This window comes from Corythoichthys intestinalis, chromosome 5 (genome assembly GCF_030265065.1).
Source record: "Corythoichthys intestinalis isolate RoL2023-P3 chromosome 5, ASM3026506v1, whole genome shotgun sequence".
Lineage (NCBI taxonomy): Eukaryota > Metazoa > Chordata > Actinopteri > Syngnathiformes > Syngnathidae > Corythoichthys > Corythoichthys intestinalis.
Window position 1 is genome coordinate 13,812,555 of NC_080399.1, and position 23,434 is coordinate 13,835,988.

Here is a 23,434-nt window from a genome sequence, read left to right on the forward strand (position 1 = left end):
GATGATGAATGAATATAACAAATCTGTTTGTTTATCACCCAAAGGTGCCTTTGCCAAGGTGAAAGAGAGTCAGCGTATGACGGACGAGGGCAAGATGGACCAGGACGAGGCGGACGGCATCCGCAAGCGCTGCCGGACGGTGGGCTTTGCGCTGCAGGCCGAGATGAGCCACTTCCACCGACAGCGTGAAGTGGACTTTAAGGACATGATGCAGGCGTACCTCAGGGAGCAGATCGCCTTCTACCAGCGCGTGGTGCAGCAACTGGAGCGCACGTTGCGCATGTACGAGTGTCTTTAAGGACTGCAAACCAGAGGACGCTTCGGATTCTGTGAGACTTACTGTGCACCTATTACATATCAGACAACGTTACGGCGTATTGTTTAATTTACATAATTTAAGGTATGATAACATTACGTTAAACGGGTTCAGTCCCCTTCTCTTTGTCGTCACGATAGAATGTCATTTTCTTTCTTAAACGCATTAGCTGCCAATGACGTTGATAGACGTCCAAATGGATTGAACCTCTATTGCAGTCAATGGCAGGTAATGCATTAAAGGGACAGACAACACCTATACCATGTGCATCCCAGCGGAAAGAATCTTATTTAATCAAATGGAAAAAAAACAATTTTAGAGTTCCGGTGTGTTATAGTGGAGAAAAACAAAAATAAATGCAATTATATGAGACCTGAGTAAATCCTCATCATCTGATTGGTTGTTTGTTGTCGATTGTTTTCCCCATATTGCAATTTGGATCCATTTGTCATGCAATTTTGGATCCATTGCACGGGGGCCGGAGTTGGGCTAGGGCATAGCACACTCACCGTATTCAGTGAAGAAAATAAGTATTTTAACACCCTGCTATTTTGCAAGTTCTCACTCTTAGAAATCATGGAGGAGTCTGAATTTTCATCGTAGGTGCATGTCCACTGTGAGAGACATAATCTCAAAACAAAAATCCAGAAATCACAATGCATGTTTTTTTTTAAACAATTTGTACGTGTGATAGAGCTGCATAAGTATTTCAACACCTGTCGATCAGCTAGAATTCTGACCCTGAAAGACCTCTTCGTCCGCCTATTAAAAGTCCATCTCCACTCCATATATTACCCTGAATGACTTGTTTGAAGTCGATAGCAGCATAAAGACACCTGTCCTTGGTCATAATTCCACTAACTGTGTTTGGAGGAAAAAGAATGATGAGTACTAGAACAAGAACACCATCCCTACTGTGAAGCATGGGAGTGGTAGCATCTTGCTTTGGGGGTGTTTTTCTGTGTCTGGGACAGGACGAGTGCACTGTATTGAAGAAAGCATGACTAGGGCCCTGTACAGTAAGATTATGGGAACAACCTCCTTCCTTTAGTCAGAGCATTGAAGATGGGTCGTGCCTGGGTCTTCCAACATGACAATGACCCAACGCACACAGCCAGGAGAAACCAAGGAGTGACTCTGTAAGAAGCATAACAAGGTTCTAGCATGGCCTAGCCGGTCTCCAATAGAAAACCTTTGGAGGGAGCTCAAACTCCGTGTTTTTTAGGTATAGCCCAGAAACCTGACTGATGGGTGGGCCAAGATCCCTCCTGTAATTTGTGCAAACCTGGTGAAAAACTAAAGGCAACGTAGGCTACTGTACAAAATATTAACATTCGTTTCTAAGGTGGTCAAATACTTATTTGCAGCTGTATCACACAAATAAATTGTTAATAAATCATACATTGTGATTTCTGGATTATTGTTTTTAGATTATCTCTCTCACAGTGGACATGCACCTGCAATGAAAATTTCAGCCCCTCCATGATTTCTAAGCAAAATAGCAGGGTGTTGAAATACTTATTTTATTCACTGTATGTAACCTATGCACAGAAAAAATTACGTGCTGAGCACTAGCATCTATATAGCTAGCTAGCTAGCTAGCTAGCTATATAAATGGAGCATTTCATTTTTCACCTGATAAAATATTCTGTCCATTGCACTCATTAAGATTAAATGACAGCTGCCATTTAATCAATGCCTGTACTATTTTAGCCAATCAAATGCGAGAATCCTAGATTGCCCCCCCCTTCAATATGATGTCATTAGACCATTATTACATGCACCTGCGCTTGAGTCTTGTGTGTGTGTGTGTATGTGGGTTGCTTTAACTGATGTCACAAAATGGCTACCTTTGTAAACGGTGTCATTTTTTTGTTTTGTTAAAATTGATTTAGCAAATTATCCAAAAGACAAAGAAATTTGCATGCTTAAATACTTTGAGCAATGGTGTTGTCTGTCCCTCAAATGAACTGTTAGCATCACATCTTTTTAACTCACATCGCACTGTGTGTGGAACGGCGACTAATCCAAATGTTACCAAAGTGCCTTAAAGTGGTTAACTCGTTCACTGCCATCGATGGGGCTAAAAGGTCGATCCATTTGAACTGGGAGGGCTAGGAGTGAATTATTACCATCAAGCTTTCGTAATTTTCTAACACAAAAACGAACTGAACTGAATTAAACCAAAGTGCGTGACTTGGTAGGAAAGTACATTTTAGGAAGTTGTGTTATTGTGCAAAAAAACGCTAGCTGGAAATAAACATAGGGTATTGAAGCATGTTTTTTACAGGATGTGATTAAAAATGGCGCTTTTTATTTGTTAGAAAAGAAAAACAAATGTTCTTTTGTTAAGTCGAGAGTATGTTTGTGTTTTTTTCAGACACATTTGTTGTCGCTTGAATGTTTTTGATGGCCCGTGATGTGGATGAAAATTTTCTGTGTGTTTGGGATTGACATTCCGCTGTGCTTGTTTAGAAATCGCGACATTCCAAAGCGCCAATTCGGCTTCCTAAAGTGAACACATCCAAATGTTACCATCTTCGTTTTTTGAAAAATATCCTTTGACCATTTTTTTCTGGCAGTTTCTCCCACAAGTCCGAATTTTCCTGCGTCTTTTTTTTTTCTACTGCGGAGCTCATTTTTCTTTCTGCTTTTATAATTTAATCTGTCCTTGTGTGGGGAAAATGTGCAGGCAGACTCTGAAAAATACAGAATAGAAAAGGTTTAAGGTGAAAATATCCTTTGGAATGAAAGTTGGTGTTAAGCTTGTGGTGAGATGGCTAAACAAATTGCGGATGTGCGGATTTTGAGAGTTTACAGGAAGTCAAAAAATGCTGAGTCATTCCTTACTTGGTTCAAGGGAAGGGGACATAGAAACTTTTTAATAAAACAAACAACAACAACAAAAATTGGTTTGTTGTCTTGTCTTCACAATTTCACATATCAGTTGCATTTGGGGCAAGTGCGATTGTGCCCTACCAAATCCAGTAAATGGCACTGATGCAACCATCTACAATATTTCCTTTTTTTTTTTTCATTGGTGTTTCTCTGGCACGCCACCCTGGCAAAACCGTTTGACCCAACGACACTGTTCAACACCAAAACGACCAGAATTCTCGCATGACGCACGCTGTCTTTGTTTGACACGCAAAAAAAAAAATACTGTTCAGCCAAAAATGCTGGCGTTTTGTAAAACAAAGGGAAAAAAACAGAAATTTCAAAACACTACTTGTCGTAAATTTTTTGACCAAATCTCATGTTTTGCACCTGAAAAAAATCAGGACACTCAGGGTTGGATATGGTTTTGCCAAAAACGTACCCAATCTTTTCTAAAGGCCAAAACCTCCTTTTCATTTCCAATGGCTCTATTCACCATTCATTTCACTGGCATAAAAGCTGTCCATTCCCCACATCAACAGGAAGTGATTCCAGAATACCCCCAAATTATCAAAAAGTGAATTCCCAATGACCCAAATCAACAGGAAGTGATCCCCAAAATGCCACAAAACTGACAAGAAGCACCCCAAAATGCCCTCAAATCAACTGGAAGTGACCTCAAAATGCCCCAAAATCAACAAGAAGTGACTGGATATCAACAGGAAGTGACACAGTACTGAGACAGCACTGTTAAAAACCTTTCTGTGGATAATGGAAACCCAGCTGAGCTTCTTTTACTAGACCTCACAGATACATTTGATACAGTAGACCATACAGTACTTGTATCTCATTTAGAACAATTCATAGGCATCCGTGGCCAGACCCGTGCGGTCCATAGGGTGAGTAAGGCAAACGCTAGGGCCGTCACAGCGTACAAAAGGGCGTCAAGAAAATTTTTTTCAAATAATATTTGGTAATAGCAGTATTCGAAAAAATTATACAAGAAAATAAAACAAAAGAACATCAATACGTATAGTAATAAGTCTTTAAATATTAATGAAATCACATGTCTAATGTGCCTTCTGGCCGTTTCAATGTTTCCTGTGATGCGGCAATTTCACCACAGTCTCTTATCCCAAAGACTACCTGAAGGTGTTATTTTTATGCAATCCTCCGCAAACGAGCAAAGTCATGAAAGGACAAAAGCCCTCCGGGTTGCATTTTAAAAAGAAAGAAGATACAAGAGGTGCATAAACGTGAAAAAAAAGGTTTGTTGTGATGAATTAAAAAAAAAAAATTGCATAAACACATATACTTAGCGCAATTGCAAGCTAGCGGTTATTTACATAGAGTTTAGATGATATACTGCTAAAGCTAAAATATACTGTATAGCCAGGCCTGTTTTAGTAATATTTTCAGTATTCAGCCTATAATACCGATTAAATGCTACTGACGTTAGGTTAACACTCATTTTTACACTTACATGATATAAAGACTTTTTTATAGGAATTAAATGAGTAATATCAAGAGAACGCCGCAATTGTGTAGACGTAAATTTGAGGTTGTACCTAATTAGCTAATTCAGGAGATTTAATGTATAATTTTTGGGGGAGAAAATATGTGTTTTTTCCAAGACTTAAATTGTATACAGTTAATGATCTCCTCCTTGAAAATCATCCACATGCTTTCACACATTCCACTTAAATCCCAGATGCTTGTTTCTTTCATTTGGGGAATGGAACATTAGGAGCGGCGATGATGTCATTTGGCTCACAGGAGGAAATGTCATCAAGTGAAAAGACGCTGTGGAGGAAATAAGGTACAGTACGTACAATTGTAACTTGACTTATGAAAGTCACTAGGGAAGTTTTTTAAAGATTTGAGATGTGTCATGGCCAATTTTTATGGTACAATAACTACTAGACAGTAGTTTTACACTTAACAGCAGAAAGCAATTTTTGAAAAATTCTTTAATAAGAGGCTTTAAAGTGTTTATTGCCACTTCCAGTTAAACATAAACCAAAGGGAATTACACATACAGTATATTAAACCATAACACATTACCATGTGAAGGTCTGCTAGCTTAATGCTAACATGCAATGCTACAAAGTTACAACCTGTTAACTAATCCGTTTCAACAGAGAAGGGAAAAAAGTGTATTGCATTTTATGTTATTTGAGTTTGGGATTTCAGAATTTTAATTTCAAATGCAAGTCATTTTAAGTTTTTTAATATCCATGAAGATAAAAACCAGTGTGATTGACTTTAATGATTTTCTCCTTGTATGTGCTTGCGCACGAATCCCAGCTACATGTTTGAAAAATGTAACATGAGTAGTGGCCATGACGTCGGGTTACTCACCAGAGGAAATGTCATCTAGTGCAAATATTGGAGGAAATGTATAATTTTGGACCTACTATTGCAAAGTTACTTGTTCATTATTATTTTTGGCACATCCCGTGAAGGGCTTGTAGGGCCATCTTTGGAAATGTTCAAACATTATATTGTCCCATTGGAAATTAGGGAAAATTAAATAATGTGCTCCTGTGTCAAAATTCGGCATCATCAGCCCTGCGGTGGTCTTAACCCTCTATAGCAGTGGTCCCTAAACTTTTTTGCACCATGGACCGGTGTCATGTTGGCGATTTTTTTCATGGACTGGCAATATGTGATAGACAATGACGATAAATATAAAATAACAGGACTGGGCTACAAAAGAAAATCAAGTGCAGGGAAAATGTAACTCACCATACGCTGAATCAACCTTTTTTAACAGTGGCCTCTCCTGAAACTTGACGGCAAATATCCTTGGCATAATGAGTTCTACAATCATGAAAGGTTTCTTGGCTTTGGCAATACAGTTCGCCACGAGGTATGTTACTCTCAGCGCATTTGCTTTTGTTGCCTCGTTTGCTAGCTTTTAGCCACATATAATGCAGAGTAGACTAGGTTGTAGGCTCCTCTTCTGGCTCAGCAGGTGGCGTTTTCCCCATAAAAAGCTGTCCAAAGACGTCGCCGCACACAGCCAACAGCAGCAAATGTTATTGTTTTCGTTGACTGACGCTGGGCTGCTATAGACCCTACTCACCTACGTCACAAAATGGGCGTGTCGCTGTTTCCGGCCGCCATATTGTACCTATTTTTTTAGACCTTTTCTCATTGTTTTCAATTAGTCGAGCAAGTTATAGAGCAATTCATGGAAGCCCCGGTGTTATCTGACGCTGTAAACTCATTGGATGCGTTGCATAAAAGGCGTTACGTGGAAAAGCTTCCGTTTATCCATTCGCCAGATCCGTATTTGATCCCTAAATCGATGTTTTCGACCCGCTGGCTTCGCCTGACATCTGATATCCTGATATTTACAACTATCTTGTCCACACAAAATCAGCCTATTCTCACGAAAGTTTGAAAAACTTTAAGAGCTTGGAGGCTTATAAATGCTACGTTGCTGGTTGGGTGAAACAGGTCCTCGTACACGAAAATTCGGCAGGAATCTTGTGCTCGGAAGGTGAGTTACGAAATTTTCAATTCAAAATCTTTTGTTCTTGCTAACATCCACTGTCAAGTCTAATGTATTTCATATTATTTGTCAATGGAGCTAGGGCTTTTAATGTTTATATGGTTTAGCGATAGCACTCTCACTATATACATTTATAATATGTAATAAATATGAAGTGCGATAGCACTACTCCAGATTGTCCCTAGTTGAATTTATTTTTTGGCTTTTGACCTCAATAGTGAAATTGTAAATTAATTGTATGACAACTGTCTGATTATCCCCTTATAATTATATATTTTCAGGTAGTTCATTCACAACGTCTGAGTGTATGTTGTCGGCGATTAGCCTAGCAATGATCTTAATTGTGGTTGTCAGCCCAAAACCCTCTAAATATATATTAAATGCATCTTACCAGATATAAAATGACTAATACATAATCTGTGGTAGTCGATTGGAGCCCAGTTTTCTCGTCGAATTGCAGCAGTCAATCTCGGTCTCCTCTTCGGGTCTCTCGGAATACGGTAAAAATTCAAGTCTCTCCGTCTATCTTCTCTGTTTTTGCAACCGACCGCCACACACGACTTCACCATTTTGATTATTAATGTTAACGAGCAGAAAAACACGCCATAATAGGAGGAATTTACGAAGCGCTAATGCATTAACATGACGAGTATCCGGACAACATGGCGCGGGGGCGTGGCTGTGACGTCACGTGAGTAGGGTCTATAAGTGTGCAAACACCCCAGTAATGGTGGCCAACCACTAGAGGGAGACGTACACCAATCTCTACTCAGTCAATAGAGAAGACAGGCATATTGATGTGTCAAGTGGCACAGGCCAGATTGCGGTTGTAAAAAATTTTTTTTTAAATTATTTCTTTGTGGCCCAGTTGCAAATGCGCCACAGATCGGTATCGGTGCTCGGCCCGGTGGTTAGGGATCACTGCTCTATAGGGCACTAATTTAACTAATTGGCTCCTATTGAGGGGCCTACACGTCCAATCCATTTTGACTGGGAGAGGTTGGCAGCGATCATTCATTGCCAGTTCACAGCCAGTCCTCCAATTTTAAATGAATTGGGCGGCATAGTGGCAGGCAATTGGTTAGAGCAACACTAGTTAACTTTTCAACCTTATAAAAATATTTTTATAACATTTGTGATTTGTCGACTGACGACTAGTTGAATAACACCTCTTTTATATCTCGAGGGGGTCTGTATCGCTTTCACCGGCACTAATTAACTTTGAGGAGGGTGGCAGGAACCCTGCCACACAAAAAATAAAACTGCAAATGTGCTGCTTTACGGCATAAGTCACTTCCCCCTTTTCCCATTCGTTATAAAGACGGAAGTCGATGCTAACGTTTTCGCGCAAATTCTGCAAGGTTGGCAAAGCAATAGAAACAAAAAATTTTGTCTGAGGAGGAAAAAGAAAGGGCGGCTACCAGGGGCGGACTGGTAATCTGTGGGTTCTGGAGGATCACAGAACGGCCGGTGCACTGGACGGCCGGCGGCCGCCATTCATTATTCATCACTGTTTTTATCCCCCCTAGCCTCTGATTATCTACAGTTCGCATCCAATCCGACAGGTGGCAGCAATGCGCCTGGCTGTTAGAAGAACGAAGAAAGCACTGAGTAGCCTTCATTGGTTCCTTCTGCAAGCAAAATAGCGACGAGCGTTAATGGTGGCAAAAAAGAAAAAGAGAAGGGTGGCGCGGAGAAGGTTAGGGAGAAAAAAATTAAAGAAACTGGAGAGCGAAGCATTAAAATGTCATAAGTTGACAAATATTTTCGCAAGCAGCAGTCTGGCTGCAACGGCCAGGTCGGGTAAAAGCAGCCCAGCCCCCGGCGATGGTGAGAGGGGGAGCGGGAGCCGCTCTGTGACGTGCAACCGGTACAGGGAGAGAGAAAAGAAGAGGAAGGGGGCAATGACAAGCTGGTGGAAGTTCCTCAGACAAGCGCAGGGCAAGTAAAAAGGGATGAAGAGGGTCACTTGCTCGGTGTACTGGCAATTGTTATCCACCAGGTAGCTACATTTTAAATGAAATAAATGACAATTAAAGGGTTAGTGCCAGTGAGTCCATGTACCCGATTGCAATCGTGTCAAGTTAGCTAGTCCTACTATCATTCTCCTCAGAAAAAATATTTTAGATGTAAAACAACGTATGCACACGCAGCAGCAATATTAATGCAGAAGAAATATAACAAAATATTAATAAAATGAATGGTTTCACTTTAAAGTTTAGGTAGTTAAATTGATATGACATATATTTTTAATCATTTATATATCGTTTTGTTTTCTGGTTAATACTTTCCAATAAAGGTTATGTATACAGGATTTGTCTTGAAATGTTTATTGTATTTTCATTGAAATTTATTATTTGTATGGCAAGATTAATTATAGCAGGGGTCTCCAAACCGGTCCTCAAGTGCCGCTGTGGCCCTGGTTTTTGTTTCAACCATCGAGTACCAACAGTTTAACCAATGAAGTTTCTGCTAAAACAAGCAGCACCTGACTGCAATCAACTGATTACACTTTTAAGACACCAGATTGGTGCATAGGTGTTGTCTTGTTATGTAGGAATTAAATCCTAAGCGCTGCGGCCCTATGTGGAATAGTTTGGAGACCACTGAATTATGGCATAAACAATGAAATCATTTTATAGACAGAGATATATAGAGATATATTATAATCCATTGGATACATAAAACTTAAATTACACGAAATAAATTATTTCATTTGTTTATTCAGGTTGACCATAGAGCTAGACCAGAAAATTAACCCAACTCCAGTTCAGCCTTGCAGTACTTTAAGTGCCCCAAGTCAGAGAGTCACAGGCTAGACACATTTTCTTCATTTTCTCTCAAAGTGCACGAAATTGATGCATTTTACAATAAAATGTTTAAAAAATGTTTTTTAAATCGCCCCTTGGGGGGCATGCCCCCGGACCCCCCTAGGGGGTCTGTGTTTCCCCTTCGTATAGTGATTCTTGTGGGCTGGGCTGAGTCAAAGTCCAGGGCTGCTTTTTAGTCCCAGTCCGCCCCTGGCGGCTACTAGGGCTGGGCGATATGGCCTTAAGTACGTATCACGATAAATTGAGCAGATTTACCTCGATAACGATAAATGGCAATGAATTCGCCCAAGCGGACTGTTATATAATTTGACATTTTAAATCAATGCATTGAATACAAATTAACCATTTCTCGTTAAATTTGTTTACCAGCTTTCAATTTAACAATTGCACATGCAGTCTAAACATTAAGTATTTAAAAAAATCTTGTAAACGATAAGAATTCTAGTGTGAACATTTATAACAGCTTGTATGACTTGAAAAATGTACAACATTATAAAAATCAATATGACGACTGTGCAAACGTCATTCTAACACAAATGACTTGCAGCTTTAACAGTACACTTCAGACAATTTATTGGTAATGTCTGCTATGACATAATTATTCAACACAAGTGTTTACGTCAAGGTTTCAGGTTTTTTTTGTATTGCTCTGATGCCAATGAAATATTTAAGGTTTTATGATGGAAGAATAAAGCAAACACATACAGAAAAATAGCTGTGGCCATTAAACTGTCATATTATGTATAGGCTTCACTGTTGGATTATACTTTAGGCTGAGTGCTTTACCATCATGAAAGCTTTCAGAGAAATCACACAGATTTACGCGACAAAAATAATTGCTACATGAAGTCCGTGCCCACTCCACTCATTAATTTCAGCCGTTTCGACAAGGTTAGAGCCGTTATCCGACTCTTTCACGTTCTTTTGTAGCCGCTGTTAGCCACTAGCGTTAGCCTGTGGCTTGGCTACCAGAAGAAAGCACTGAAAGCATCCTCTCCTGAAATCGTGAGAACCAGGGAGGACAGCGGGTGAAAGCCCGTCTGGAACCCGCCAAAAGTTTACTTAATGTCGGGTGATAGTTTGGAGAAGCTAACTTAAGCCCGACTCCATCCCGTTTACCTGTAGCGTTAGCCGCTGGCGTTAGCCTACCGGGCTTCTGTTTGTTTGTCTTCCTGAAAACCACGTGACTCCATACGTAAGCACACTGTCTGCTTTCTTAAAGGGGAATGAACATAGCCGAACAACACAGAGTCAAAGCGGGATGAAAAGACTATATTTTCTTGTTTTATTAAATTACCGAATTTGCTGACATGGTCAAAATTACGTCTGTCATTGTGAAGAATTTCGGTGACGGTAAATTTTCTGTTTACCGCCCTGCTCTAGCGGCTACTAGGATATACAGACTAAACATTGGCCCGGCTTTCACTCGCTGACGTGACGTATCACCACCCCCCCACCACCCCGCCCCCAAACTGGACGGGTCGAGGGATTGGCCACACTAAGCAAAACAGTTGCTAACCGTCATATGCTATTGTTTGGTCACAACTAAACAATTATTACTTTTCATCTTTCACACAGCCACTGGAAACAGAAATGTTTTTTAATTCATCTGCAAGCGACCATCATGATTTTACTACACTGTGCGGATGTGTGCTGGTCCTCATGGGAAGTCTTCCTAAAGGCAAAACACTACTGCTTTTGTCCACCAACGTCGCTAAAATCGACTAAAAATGAAAAGTTACCAAGTGTTGCTTTAAATACCACGAATGCCAATATTGACATAATAATACAACATTTCTGTAATATCACCCCCCCACCCCCAAATACAGATATTTTGCCCAAACTCAGTACACGCATGGAACATGAAGTAGGCCTGAGCTGCAAAAATGATGTGCAGTGTCTGGACATCAGTGATTGACTGGTGACAGATCCGTTCTCCATCCCAGCCAGAACCCTCATGAATAGGAGTGTGACAAAATATCGAAATGGTGATATATCATGATACTTTGTATCCTAAAAGGTTATCGATATGCTCCTGCCAAGAATCGAGATATCGTTTTAAAAATGTGTCAATGTTTAAAAAATAAAAGGAACCAACAAGTTGCTACCAAAATCGTCGACCATGATAGTGTCTCAGTTAACTATATGGCTTCCATTGACGGCGTTGGATGCCCAGTCTGTGAAGACAGGGAAGGGCGAATGAACGGAACATTCACTGTCACTCTTTCCGATTTTTGGGGCTTTTACAGGTCACTTTCTGTTCATTTGAGGGGATTTACAGGTAATTTCCTGTTGAGTTTGAGTCACTGCCTATTCATTCCCGGCTCACTTCCTGTTCTGTAACCCAAAATTAACAGGAAGTGACCCATAAAATGCCCCAAAATCAACCAGAATGACTGAAAATAACGAGTAATGACCTGAAATGGCCCAAAATTACCTTGTTGCCAGGCATTGGCTGTCACTGATGACCATAGAAGTGAGAGTGGCTGCCATTGACGGTGCTCGACGCCCAATCCATTTAGACTGGGAACGTTTGTTCATTTGAAACCAGGGCATTCACAATCATTTTTTCCGATTTTCGGGGCATTTACAGGTCGCTTTTTGTTCATTTTAGTGCATTTACAGGTCATTTGGCGTTGAGTTTGAGTCACTGCCAAATCATTTGGGAGATTTGCGGGTCACTTCCTGTTCGTTAACTCAAAATAAACAGGAAGCGACCCATGAAATACCCCAAAATCAACAGAAAGTAACTGAAAATCAACAAGTAATGACCTGAAATGGCCTAAAATTACCTCAATGCCTGGCATTGGCTGCCACTGACGGCCATAGACGTTCAATCCGGTTCATTCGCTGCCATCCCTCCCACTTCAAATGGATTGGACGTCTACTAGTGATAAACTCATTCCAATTCACAGCAGAAGTTTCTTTTTCTATTTATTAGTTGTTTTGTAGAATGTCCTAGAATGATTTCCTGAATGTATCGATAATCGTATCGCCATATCATCGTTATCGTGAACTTTGTATCGCAAATCGAATCGTATCGTGAGGTATCAAGAGGTTCCCACCCCTACTCAGGAAGATGAATAGCATAGACAATCTAATGGATGGATATTGCTGCATACTTCTGGATGCTTGAGGTGGTCCGCAGTTTTTTTTTTTGCACGCTCAACTACTCCCTTGCGTAAGCCCTTGCAAAGGGAAAAAGTGTTGGGTTGCACCCGCGCAACGAGAGCACCTGGTAAAACCATTACAGCCGCTCTAGGAAGTGGCAGCTGATGTATGTATAAAAAAGATAAAAATGCTGAGTGAAGGAAAGGGAGAGCGTCTGCATAGTTCGGCTGGAAGACGGAAAAGTTGCAAACGCTGAGTCGTCTGCTCTTTCCCACTGTCGTCCTTCCTTTCCCACAGTTAAGCTTTGGGCGGGCAACACTGTGATGCGATCACATCACTCTTCTTCTTTGACAAGTGAAGCAATACTGTGACACTTTTGTTGTCTCACCACTGAAGCCGCCGACCCCACTGACATAGACTTGACCTCTGAACTCATTCTGTTCCTCTAATTTAAGCATGTGAAGAAGCAGATGGTGAAAAGCAACTCAGATGCTGTACGTTCTGCTTTTGTACTTTGTATATTACTTTAAATTCAATGGCAAAACTGTGTCTACGTAGCAGTGTCGTTTTTGACAGCCATTTTAAATTTCGTCTTAATCTTTTGGGTGATAATACTCATTAGGCTTAGTCATACTTTAGTCATCTCAAAATGTGTTTGTCTTCGTCTAGTTTTTGTTGACGAAAACTCAAGACTAAATTCGTTCAGTTTTAGTTGACGTTTACTACAAATGTTTTCGTCAGTAAAATTAAAATATATACTCCAAAATAAATAAAGGTTTGCAACTATTTTGAATGAACATTGACAGGCGAGCATCTATTGTAGCATCTACAAGGACAATAGCAACTTATTAATTATAGGCGATATACTGTATGTAAAAAGTTGTCCAAGAGTTTAAGACGACGCTCGCTGTTAGCATTAGGCTAATGCTAATGCAAATGCTATGCTAGCGCTAGATCACTCAGCACAGACCTTTAACCCCTTCTTGCCAATGTATCACATTTGATACTTACAATTTCATGATTTTGAGACTAATTCAGAATTTTAAAATATCGTTCCTCAAAAAAAAGAAGAAAAAAAAAAGAAAAAAATAATGGATGCAAGCCAACTCATGCATCTGCAGGTTCCATGAAAATCTAATCTAGTTACTTTACTGATTACTTTATTGTCAAAGTTACTAAGTTACTTTGAAAGTAATTTATCAGTGTTGGGTCTAGAACACCTTCTTCAATTTAGCTGTTGACCCAGAGCGATGTGACAAAGGCAGGACACAAGGAGGCAGGAGTCAGAGAGTAGACTTTTACCAAGCTGCAGTTTGGGGAGAGGTCTGAGATCGGGCAACGTGACTAAGAGCGTCTCATTAAAGTCTCTCTCAGAGCTCCCCGCGCTGCTGACTTTTATTGAGGGCTTGTTGCTGGGCATAATATAGTTACAACACTGTTGTCCAACGTGGCAATTTCGATCGGGCAAGTTCCTTATTCTAGTCATTGATTAAATTAACAGTCACACTCTTGAGCGAGCAAGATAACTTTGTTTTGAACACACATTTGCACTCGAAGTAGCTTGGTGGAAAAGTACTGAGACGTTGTGTGATGAATCAACATATGTGCGTGTATCTATTTATCAGCAGAATGTGAGCAATTGCCGGTCATAAAAATGTAAGCACATGATTATGGCCTAAAAACTGTATTCTTCATAATAGCTTGGGAGAGCGCGTATAATAGCTGTGGGAGAGCAAACTTATATAACCAGCAGAGTATAATGGTCATACAATCAAGCATATCTTACAATCAGTTACTTTTTATCATTTTTTTTCTCATTTGCCACCTCAACATAAGAATGACAACAGAAAAATGTCATTGCATGTAATTGACTTTCCGATAATTGAATTTAAAGGGGAAGATTAGAATTTTTTACATAAGGTTTGATCTTCGAGTTAACGGGGGTGTAATTAGTTGATGGAGTTGATTTCAACTACCATTGACTCGTGCGAGTTTAGCTTAGCACTGAAACTAACAAATAACTGACAAACTGCATGGAATTTGTTGAAATCAATTCCACCAACTAATTAAACCCCGCTAACTTGAAGATTATGCCTAATGTCAAAAAAATCTGGATTTTGGGTGAGGGTTTAGAGGTTTGGGTTAACAGCATATCAGTGCCAATGTAAAACAATGCAAACTGACTGCACAATAATCAACAACACACAAATGAATTGCACAGTGCAATAAACACAAAGGTGGGGGCGGGCGCTGATGCGCTTGGACAACCCGGAATTATGCCGTACACACACACGGTCATTTTAACCACAAAACGTGGCGGCAACTAAGCACTTTACACTCAGTCGGGCTTACAACACATTCCAAAGATACAAAACAAATACGTCACCTCACTGCATAAATATGCCACACGAATATGATATAAACAACACTTGCCAACTATGATCGATAACTACCCGTCGTTGCAACGGCAAAGCTACGAAACGGCCGTGCATGTAGGGGCTCCAACCTATCGCTGGAACCCTCCAGAATGAAGGAAAAATGTGTTTATTCATGGACGTACACAGATCATCATTCCCTCGCACATCTCAAAAGGTAGCTGCACTCTGCTTGAATGTAATGTATTGTTTTTCAGAAAAGCCACAATCAAATAACCCTTTCTGGATTCTTCACGGAACAAAAGTAAAAAAAAAACAAAAAAAAACAAAAAAACAATATAATACAATATAATATATAGGGCTGTCAAAATTATCGCGTTAATGGGCGGTAATTTTTATTTTTTTAAAAAAATTAATCACGGTAAAATATTTGACGCATTTAACGCACATGCCCCGCTCAAACAAATTACAATGACAGCACAGTGTCATGTGCACTTGTTACTTGTATTTTTGGGTGTTTTGTCGCCCTCTGCTGGCACTTGGGTGCGACTGATTTTATGGGTTTCAGCACCAATGTGTAATTATTGACATCAACAATGGCGAGCTACTAGTTTATTTTTTGATTGAAAGTTTTACAAATTTTATTAAAACGAAAACATTAAGAGGGGTTTTAATATACAATTTCTATAACTTGTACTAAGATTTGTCTTTTAAGAACTACAAGTCTTTCTATCCATGGATCGCTTTAACAGTTAATAATGTTATTGCTATCTTGTTGATTTATTGTTATAATAAACAAATACAGTACTTATGTACTGTATGTTGAATATATATGTCCGTCTTTTGTCTTATCATTCCATTCCAACAATAATTTACAGAAAAATAAGGCATATTTTATAGATGGTTTGAATTGCGATTAATTACGATTAATTCATTTTTAAGCTGTGATTAACTCGATTAAAATCGTTTGACAGCCCTAATAATATAATATAATTAGGGCTGTCAAACGATTAAAATTTTTACTCAAGTTAATTACAGCTTAAAAATTAATCGTAATTAATCGCAATTAATCGCAATTCAAACCATCTCTAAAATATGCCATATTTTTCTGTAAATTATTGTTGGAATGGAAAGATAAGACACAAGACGGATATATACATACAACATACTGTACATAAGTGCTGTATTTGTTTATTATAACAAATCAGCAAGATGGCATTAACATTAACATTCTGTTAAAGCGATCTATGGATAGAAAGAGTTGTAGTTGATAAAAGATAAATGTTATAGTTACAAGTTATAGTAATTTTATATTAAAACCCCTCTTCATATTTTCGTTTTAATAAAATTTGTACAATTTTCAATCAAAAGTAGAGTTAATATAATAATAAGAAGAATAAAAATAACAATAATAAGAATTGAGTGACCAAACTCTGAGTAATGCCAGTTCACTTTGCATTGTTGTTTAGCTGTGTGAGAATAGGGCCTCATTACTACAGACTGAAGTGCTTTTCTTTTTGTGAACATTATTTTTTTTGAGAGATAGCAATATTATTTTTGTTGTGCTTTCACTAAATGATACAGTGGGGAGAACAAGTATTTGATACACTTCAGTACGTACGTACTTCTGTTTGTTGTGAAGGAGTTGCAGAAGCTTAAGCCAATAAACGGCGCAGCCCAAAGAACGCCTGTGTCCACTCGCCTTTATAACAGATATATCTCTGTGCATATCTTACCCAAAATACAACAAGAGACACATAATTGCCACTAAAAGAAAGCAAACTTAACGAAATATGTGTGGAGCACAAAGCAACAGCATAAACGTCTCACAACTACTAATTCTCCCTCTATTAGAAGGAATAACATTAGTATGGAACGGCGCTGCGCTGCCCCCAAGCGGCCGGTGGCATTCTCTTCACTCTTAATGTCCATAAACGGCCTCAGTGAAATCTGTTTGAGGCAATGAGAGAGCGGCTCATTCCGTGCATGCGTTAATTGCGTCAAATATTTTAACGTGATTAATTAATCAAATTAATTAACGCCCGTTAACGCGATAATTTTGACAGCCCTAAATATAATATAATGGTAAATGGACAGTATTTATATAGCACATTTATCTGCATGGTTACCATGCCCAAAGCACTTTACAGTAGCACACATTTACCCATTCACGCACACATTCACACACCAATGTGGCTGCTGCCATGCAAGGCGCTGTCAACCCATTGGAGGCAAATCAGGGTTCAGTGCCTTGCCCAAAGGCACTTCAACAGTGGGCAGTCGTAGCCGGGAATCGAACCGCTGACCCAGTCGTCCAAGGACAACTCCAGATACCAACTGCGCCACGGCCGCATATAATATAATATAACATAATATCATATAATATAATATAAAATAATATAATATAATAAAATAAATAATAACACTATTATTTATATAATATAATAAATAATAATAACACTATTAATAATATAATATAATATAATATAATATAATATAATATAATATAATATAATATAATAAATAATAATAACACTATTAATTAAATCGATAATAACCAAAATAACCCTCTCTGGGTTCTTCACAGAAAAAAAGCCAGGAAATACATAACACTTATTGAGGGAAAAAAAAATATTTTTCTTTGTTCTTCTTTTTGTTCAAGGGGCCGGACCAAATGTGGAGGCGGGCCGTATCCGGCCTGCGAGCCGTAGTTTGGGGACCCCTGCTTAAAAGGCTCAGTTGTACACAAGAAAGGATTTGATCAGGCTCACCACTTTGTGAACAACTGCGTGAGTGAATAACTTTCCAACATTTTAGAATCAACATTTCTCAACATAAAATTGCATTGACTTCATTGTAGTCTATAATATCATCAAAAGTTACATACAGATGTACAAAAAATGTCCTCCTGTGAACTGAAGAAAAGGACAAATTGTTTGCATGCGTGTGTGTGTGTGTATGGTTATGGCAGGACATGATGGTGCTGGCAGACAAGCTGTGTTATTCCGAGTGGGATGTTGCCCTCTGAGCAACCTCTTGAGTGACTCAGCGCTTATCCAGAAGATCTTCGGATTTCACAAGCTACCTCTTGTTGAGAGACACGTCCACCAAGTTCAAAACACAGGTTCGTTGTGTCTGTTGGATCATTTAATCTTTGTTGTTGATTTCCCCCCCAAGAGTAAAGACAGTTAATCGTCACTCTTTTGATCAAAATACAGGGCTGAACTCTTAACCATTTATCTTCAACATTCAGCCTTCAACTTTACCTATTGATCTTTAATTTCGTAAACACCATGAGGTGACCAAATAGTGGTCAAAGGTTGATTGCTTGAACAGTATTTTGAATAAAAATCCAGGATGTTTGTTGAAAATGGGACCCAAGACAAAATCAAAAGGTCTGGAAGGAAATGGATCGAAAGACCTTGGAAAAGGGCCATTGGACATTTTATGAAGTTGCAGTTTCATTCTGATTGTACATAGTTTTATAACTGCTTAGGCTTTTTGTATTGGCAAGCTCTAGCTATTCATCATAGTTTTCAACTGGATAATTTGTTTTGTTTGCGAAACGGCAATTTGTCTTCAGAATTTTTTTTATTTAGCAGATGGTAAACATTTTTTCAAAAAAGAGGCCAAGTGTGCTTGCTTCAAGCTGTTTATTGCCACTCTGTTAAATTTTCCTGAAAGGGGGAATTGTGCATATTTACATAAAATATCCTGATATTTTGAAACAACCGATTTCCTGTGTGAAGGAGATAGTAACAATTCTCGTAGGAACAGTCTAACGGTTTGCATTATTCTAACACACTTAATATAATCAATCAGGGAATAGTATCGTTTCTCGTATTTGCTGTTTGACTGTTTGTATTACTCTAATACACCCAATATAAAATAAATAGCACTTATACCATAGTTTAAGGAAAACAAGCAGAATATAGGGCATAAGAGATAATCAACGCCTTCTTATCAAGGAAGCCCAATGTGTGCGTTCTGCAACTAATTGAGCAAGATTGACGCTGACAAGCCCATGTCTGCACCACCAAGTTTCGCAATCAGTTCTCCCGGGCAGTCCAGAACAAATGGCTTAGGAGAACACCAGATATCCAACTGATAACCCGACTGACAAGACTCCAAGAGCCCCTTTGATGCTGAGGTGGCAAAATCCACAACCCTCGTTGCTCGGACAACAGTAACTCCTGAATCGTCCTGTCCAATCCACAAACAGACAATAATCCCAAACACACCCTTCTTCCTGCCCACGGCACGCCTCGTGAGAGCCTTCAAAAGACTGAATGTTTAACTAATCGTTGTAATTTTTCTCGGGAACCTTTTGTTGACGTGTGACAGGGTGACCTTTGCCTCCTTGCCTGTGTCTGTTTCGCCTCTCTGTTTGATTGCTGCCGACCTGCATAAATTGTCAACTTCTTTCAGTGAGCCTTCTTTAAACCTTTCAAAATGGAGTCAGTACAAAGGGTTAAGACTAAGATGAACGCGCGGGGTTTGCCGGCTTGTCAGGGTCCTGCCGGCCTAGGCGCTTGGAGCTGTGCCAGCGTGGCTCTGGCGGTTCGGCTGGCGCAATTCAGGCAGTCTGGCTAGAGGGTCAGATTCCTTCAAGTGTGATTTTGATGTGTTTTTTCAGTTCATCTATTTATTTTCAATTAAACCATTGACAATGATAGACGTTCAATCCATTCTGACTGGGAGGCGATGTTGTTTTTGGCAGCCTTTTGAATTTTCGTCTTAGTCTTAGACTTTTGAACAATAAAACTTATTAGTCCTAGTCATATTTTTGTCATCTCAAAATGTGTTGTCTTCTTCTAGTTTTAGTCGACGTTTACTAAAAATGTTTTCATCTGTAAAATAATTAAAAAAAATTTTTAAATCCCAAAAATAAATGAAGGTTTCCAACTATTTTGAAAGAACATTGACAGTCTAGCACGTATTGTAGCGTCTACAAGGACAACGCCAACACACTCAGCAGGAAAACAGTACATTATTTTCAATTATTTATACCCACCTCGACGCAGAGACTTTACGACAGGGGTGTCCAAACCGGTCCTCAAGGGCCGTGTAGCATTAGGCTAATGCTAAGGCTAATGCAAATGCTATGCTAACGCTACGACTTACATTTAGTGTGTGATGATCACTCAGCACAGACCTTTAAAGGCTAAAGCAACATTGGATATACTCTCTGGCCAAGATAAGAAAACAAATCTTACCGTGTTTGCAAGCCTTGAGAGGAGAGGACACTGGCGAGTGTGGGCTGGGGAGGGGGGCATAGCATGTCAAATGACTGACAAAACCAGACACTGCTAAGATGCAGGCTAACTACTTATTGAATGTCACATATTGTGAACATGTGTTGGAAACGGTTGAGCATTTTCATCTCATTCTCGTCTCGTCAGAAGAAAGCTGGCATTTATCTCGTTATGTTGCCTGGACGCCATGAACCGTATGTAAAAAAAAAAAGCTGTCCAAAAGTTTAAGAGGACGCTCGCCGTAAGCATTAGCCTAATGCCAACGCTATGCTAATGCTACAAGTTACATTTAGTGTGCTATGATCACTCAGCACAGATCTTTAAAGGCTATAGCAACATTGCATATTCTATCTGGCCAAGAAAACAAATTTTACCATGTGTGTAAGCCTGCATTGAGACTGAAGACGACACACTGGTGAGTCGGGAAGGGTTGGGGGAGGCGCACGAGTGCAGCACGTCACAAGTGACACAACCAGACACTGCTACGATGCAGGCTAACTACACATATAATGTGACACATTGTGAACGTGTGACGGAAACTATTGCCCATTTTCGAATCGTTCTCGTCTCATCAGACGAAAACTGACATTCGGCTCATTATGTTTTAGTCCCCAAAACACATTTTTAGCTCATTATCGTCTCGTCATCATCATCGTTGACAAAATATTTTCGTTATCGTCTTCGTTCATGAAAACACCACTGCTGGGAGTTCAATCAAAATGCATTTAACATCTATCGCCTCAATGAAAATAATCATCGGGATCACTGTTCCATGTACTGTAACAGGACAAAAATAGGCAAACATTCGCCAGACTTCAAGTGTTTGTCTGCAAGCAGTCATTTCCTCGGAGACACCGTGTTTCCAACACCCTGTAAACAACATTCCACTGACAACTATTATCTCACTGGGGGATGCAAATGGCTCCATTTCTGGAGCGTCTCAAGGGCACGACAATATCAGTGTGATGCTTTTGTCACTAAAGGTAACAGACAATTCTGCAACCAGTTGCCACCTGGAACTTAAAATATGCAAAAACACAACATTATTTCTTAAATCACATATGTATTGTGATGTGTGTTATATCTGTTTTCAGTGTCCAATCATATCACTATCACTATGTCCAAACAGAATCAAAGCAAAACGGAATTTCCTTAGCAGCAGCAGGAAGCACACTTTGCCTCCAAGCTAAAACAATAAAAACAAGCAAAGTCTTGGCAATCATGATAATTCTCCTGCTATGCTTTGAGGTCATTCAGAGTCTAAGCAGATACACAAAGAAAGATTTTTTTTAATTTTTTTATAGCGAGTGTGCATTTTGCTAGCTGGCTGACAAGCAGTGTGTCGAAAGGACTGTAAAAACAACAGCCAAACAAATCTGGAAGATCTCGAGGTAAAGAATAGTGATAAATTTAACGCCTAGATGACTCTTTGAAGACTTCTAAAGAACACAAACATATTACAATTTGATGATAGCCGCAATATTTTGCTTGTTCATATTTCTTTTACTTCTATTTCAGATTTCAATAAGGATGATCGCCAGAACAAATGTGTTCTTAAGACCGCTCAGTGTTTTGCCTTAAGTGGAAACGTCATTCATATTGATTAATTTGAAGTTGTTCAGTGCTAAGTTGACTTATACAAATCAAGAAGAAAAATTGTGATGGATGCTTACTTTGGTTGGAATCGATTCATCCCTATATTTCCTTGCATCTTTCTTTGTTTCTTTTTTTATTCAAAAGTTCGGAAATCAGTGCGATAAAATTCATCACCACAAACCATGTGACATTAATCTTTTCCTTGAGTGGCCGCAAGGATGTCGACAAGGAAGGATGTTTGGCACATGGAGTACAGCAAGAGAAACAGCACCACTGAACAGGGTTGACATCTTTATCAGAGAAGACTTGGTGCTAACAGATGCTATGCTAAAGCTAAGAACCAAATGTTGGGCAAGTGAAGTGTCTTAAAGGGAACCTCGGACTTAAAGACTTGTAGGCTCTAATAAGCCACAATTGTTCTCTTTTACTAAAATATGTTATTAGATAGACCTAAAATATTGCCATTGATTTAAAAATGTAATATTGAGTACACGTTTTGACCTACGGAGGGCGACATGTTTTACGGACGCTCGGGGTGATGACGTAGATCGTCACTGTCACTCGACGAATACGAACTGCAATTCCTTCTAAGTGGCGAGACGTCCAAAACATGCGCTCATCGGTTAAAAGTGGCGAGTACTTACTATTTGTGTTATTATTAAGGCTTTTATTACCTTTTCATTGCCTCAAAATACTTTTTGCATGTGTTTTTCAGTCATACTTTTAAGCATGGGTTTCTTGTTGTAGCTTTAAAGCAGATTGGACGTTTCGCCGGTGTAGCACATTTTGGCAGAATGTTTTTTTTTCCTACTCTTGTATCATCCCGTCTTTCCTGTTCATTTTACTTTTGCTGCCCGTTTTGTGAAAAATCGAAAGTGCTGTCATGCTCATTAATGTTCCTCTCGGCTTCAAATTGAAAGGGTTGAACAAATTACATGTTTATGTCGCTAGAGTCATACTCTGGAAGCCTGGCAGCGTAACCATGTGAGGTCACCGCCCTGCGACGTCAACAACAATGGTTGGTGACCTACTCGTTAAACTAAATTACAAATTGTATAAACGAAAACATCAAGAGGGTTTCAATATCAAGTTATTTTAACTCATAATGTTTATCTTTTAAGAACTACAAGTCTTTCTATCTGTGGATCCCTTTAACCTGTTTACAAGCACATTGAATTACCGACTGGATGATGGCAGCAGTGTTGTTTTCGTCAACAATGACGATAACAAAAATATTTCTTCCACAACCAATTTTTCATGACTATGACAAGCTAAAAATGTGGCTCGGGGGACTAGAACAGAATGCCAGTTTTCGTCTGACGAGACGACAAGACGAAAATGCGACATAATTCTGTCATATGTTCATGATGTGTGACATTTCCATTTGGAAGTGGAATACTTCAGCTTGCATCGTAGCAGTGTTTGGGTCATGTCACTCATGTGAGATGTGCTGCGCCTCTCCCTCATTCCCCTTACTGGAGTTTAGGATGTTTCAAGCTAGGCTGCGCTTAATCTTGCTTGTTATACAAATACAAGGTAAGATTTCTTTCTGT

General features: G+C 39.4%; 1 protein-coding gene across 1 annotated transcript in view; it reads left to right on the plus strand.

Annotated features, from left to right (window-relative positions):
• Positions 1-15,831, plus strand: part of snx33 (sorting nexin 33) — a 61,008-nt gene extending 45,177 nt beyond the window's left edge. The window contains exon 2 of the mRNA XM_057837468.1: positions 45-15,831. Within this exon, the coding sequence (XP_057693451.1) occupies positions 45-298 (254 nt within the window). The 3' untranslated portion in view covers positions 299-15,831. The remainder of the gene's footprint in view (positions 1-44) is intronic.
• Positions 15,832-23,434: the final 7,603 nt, after the last annotated feature.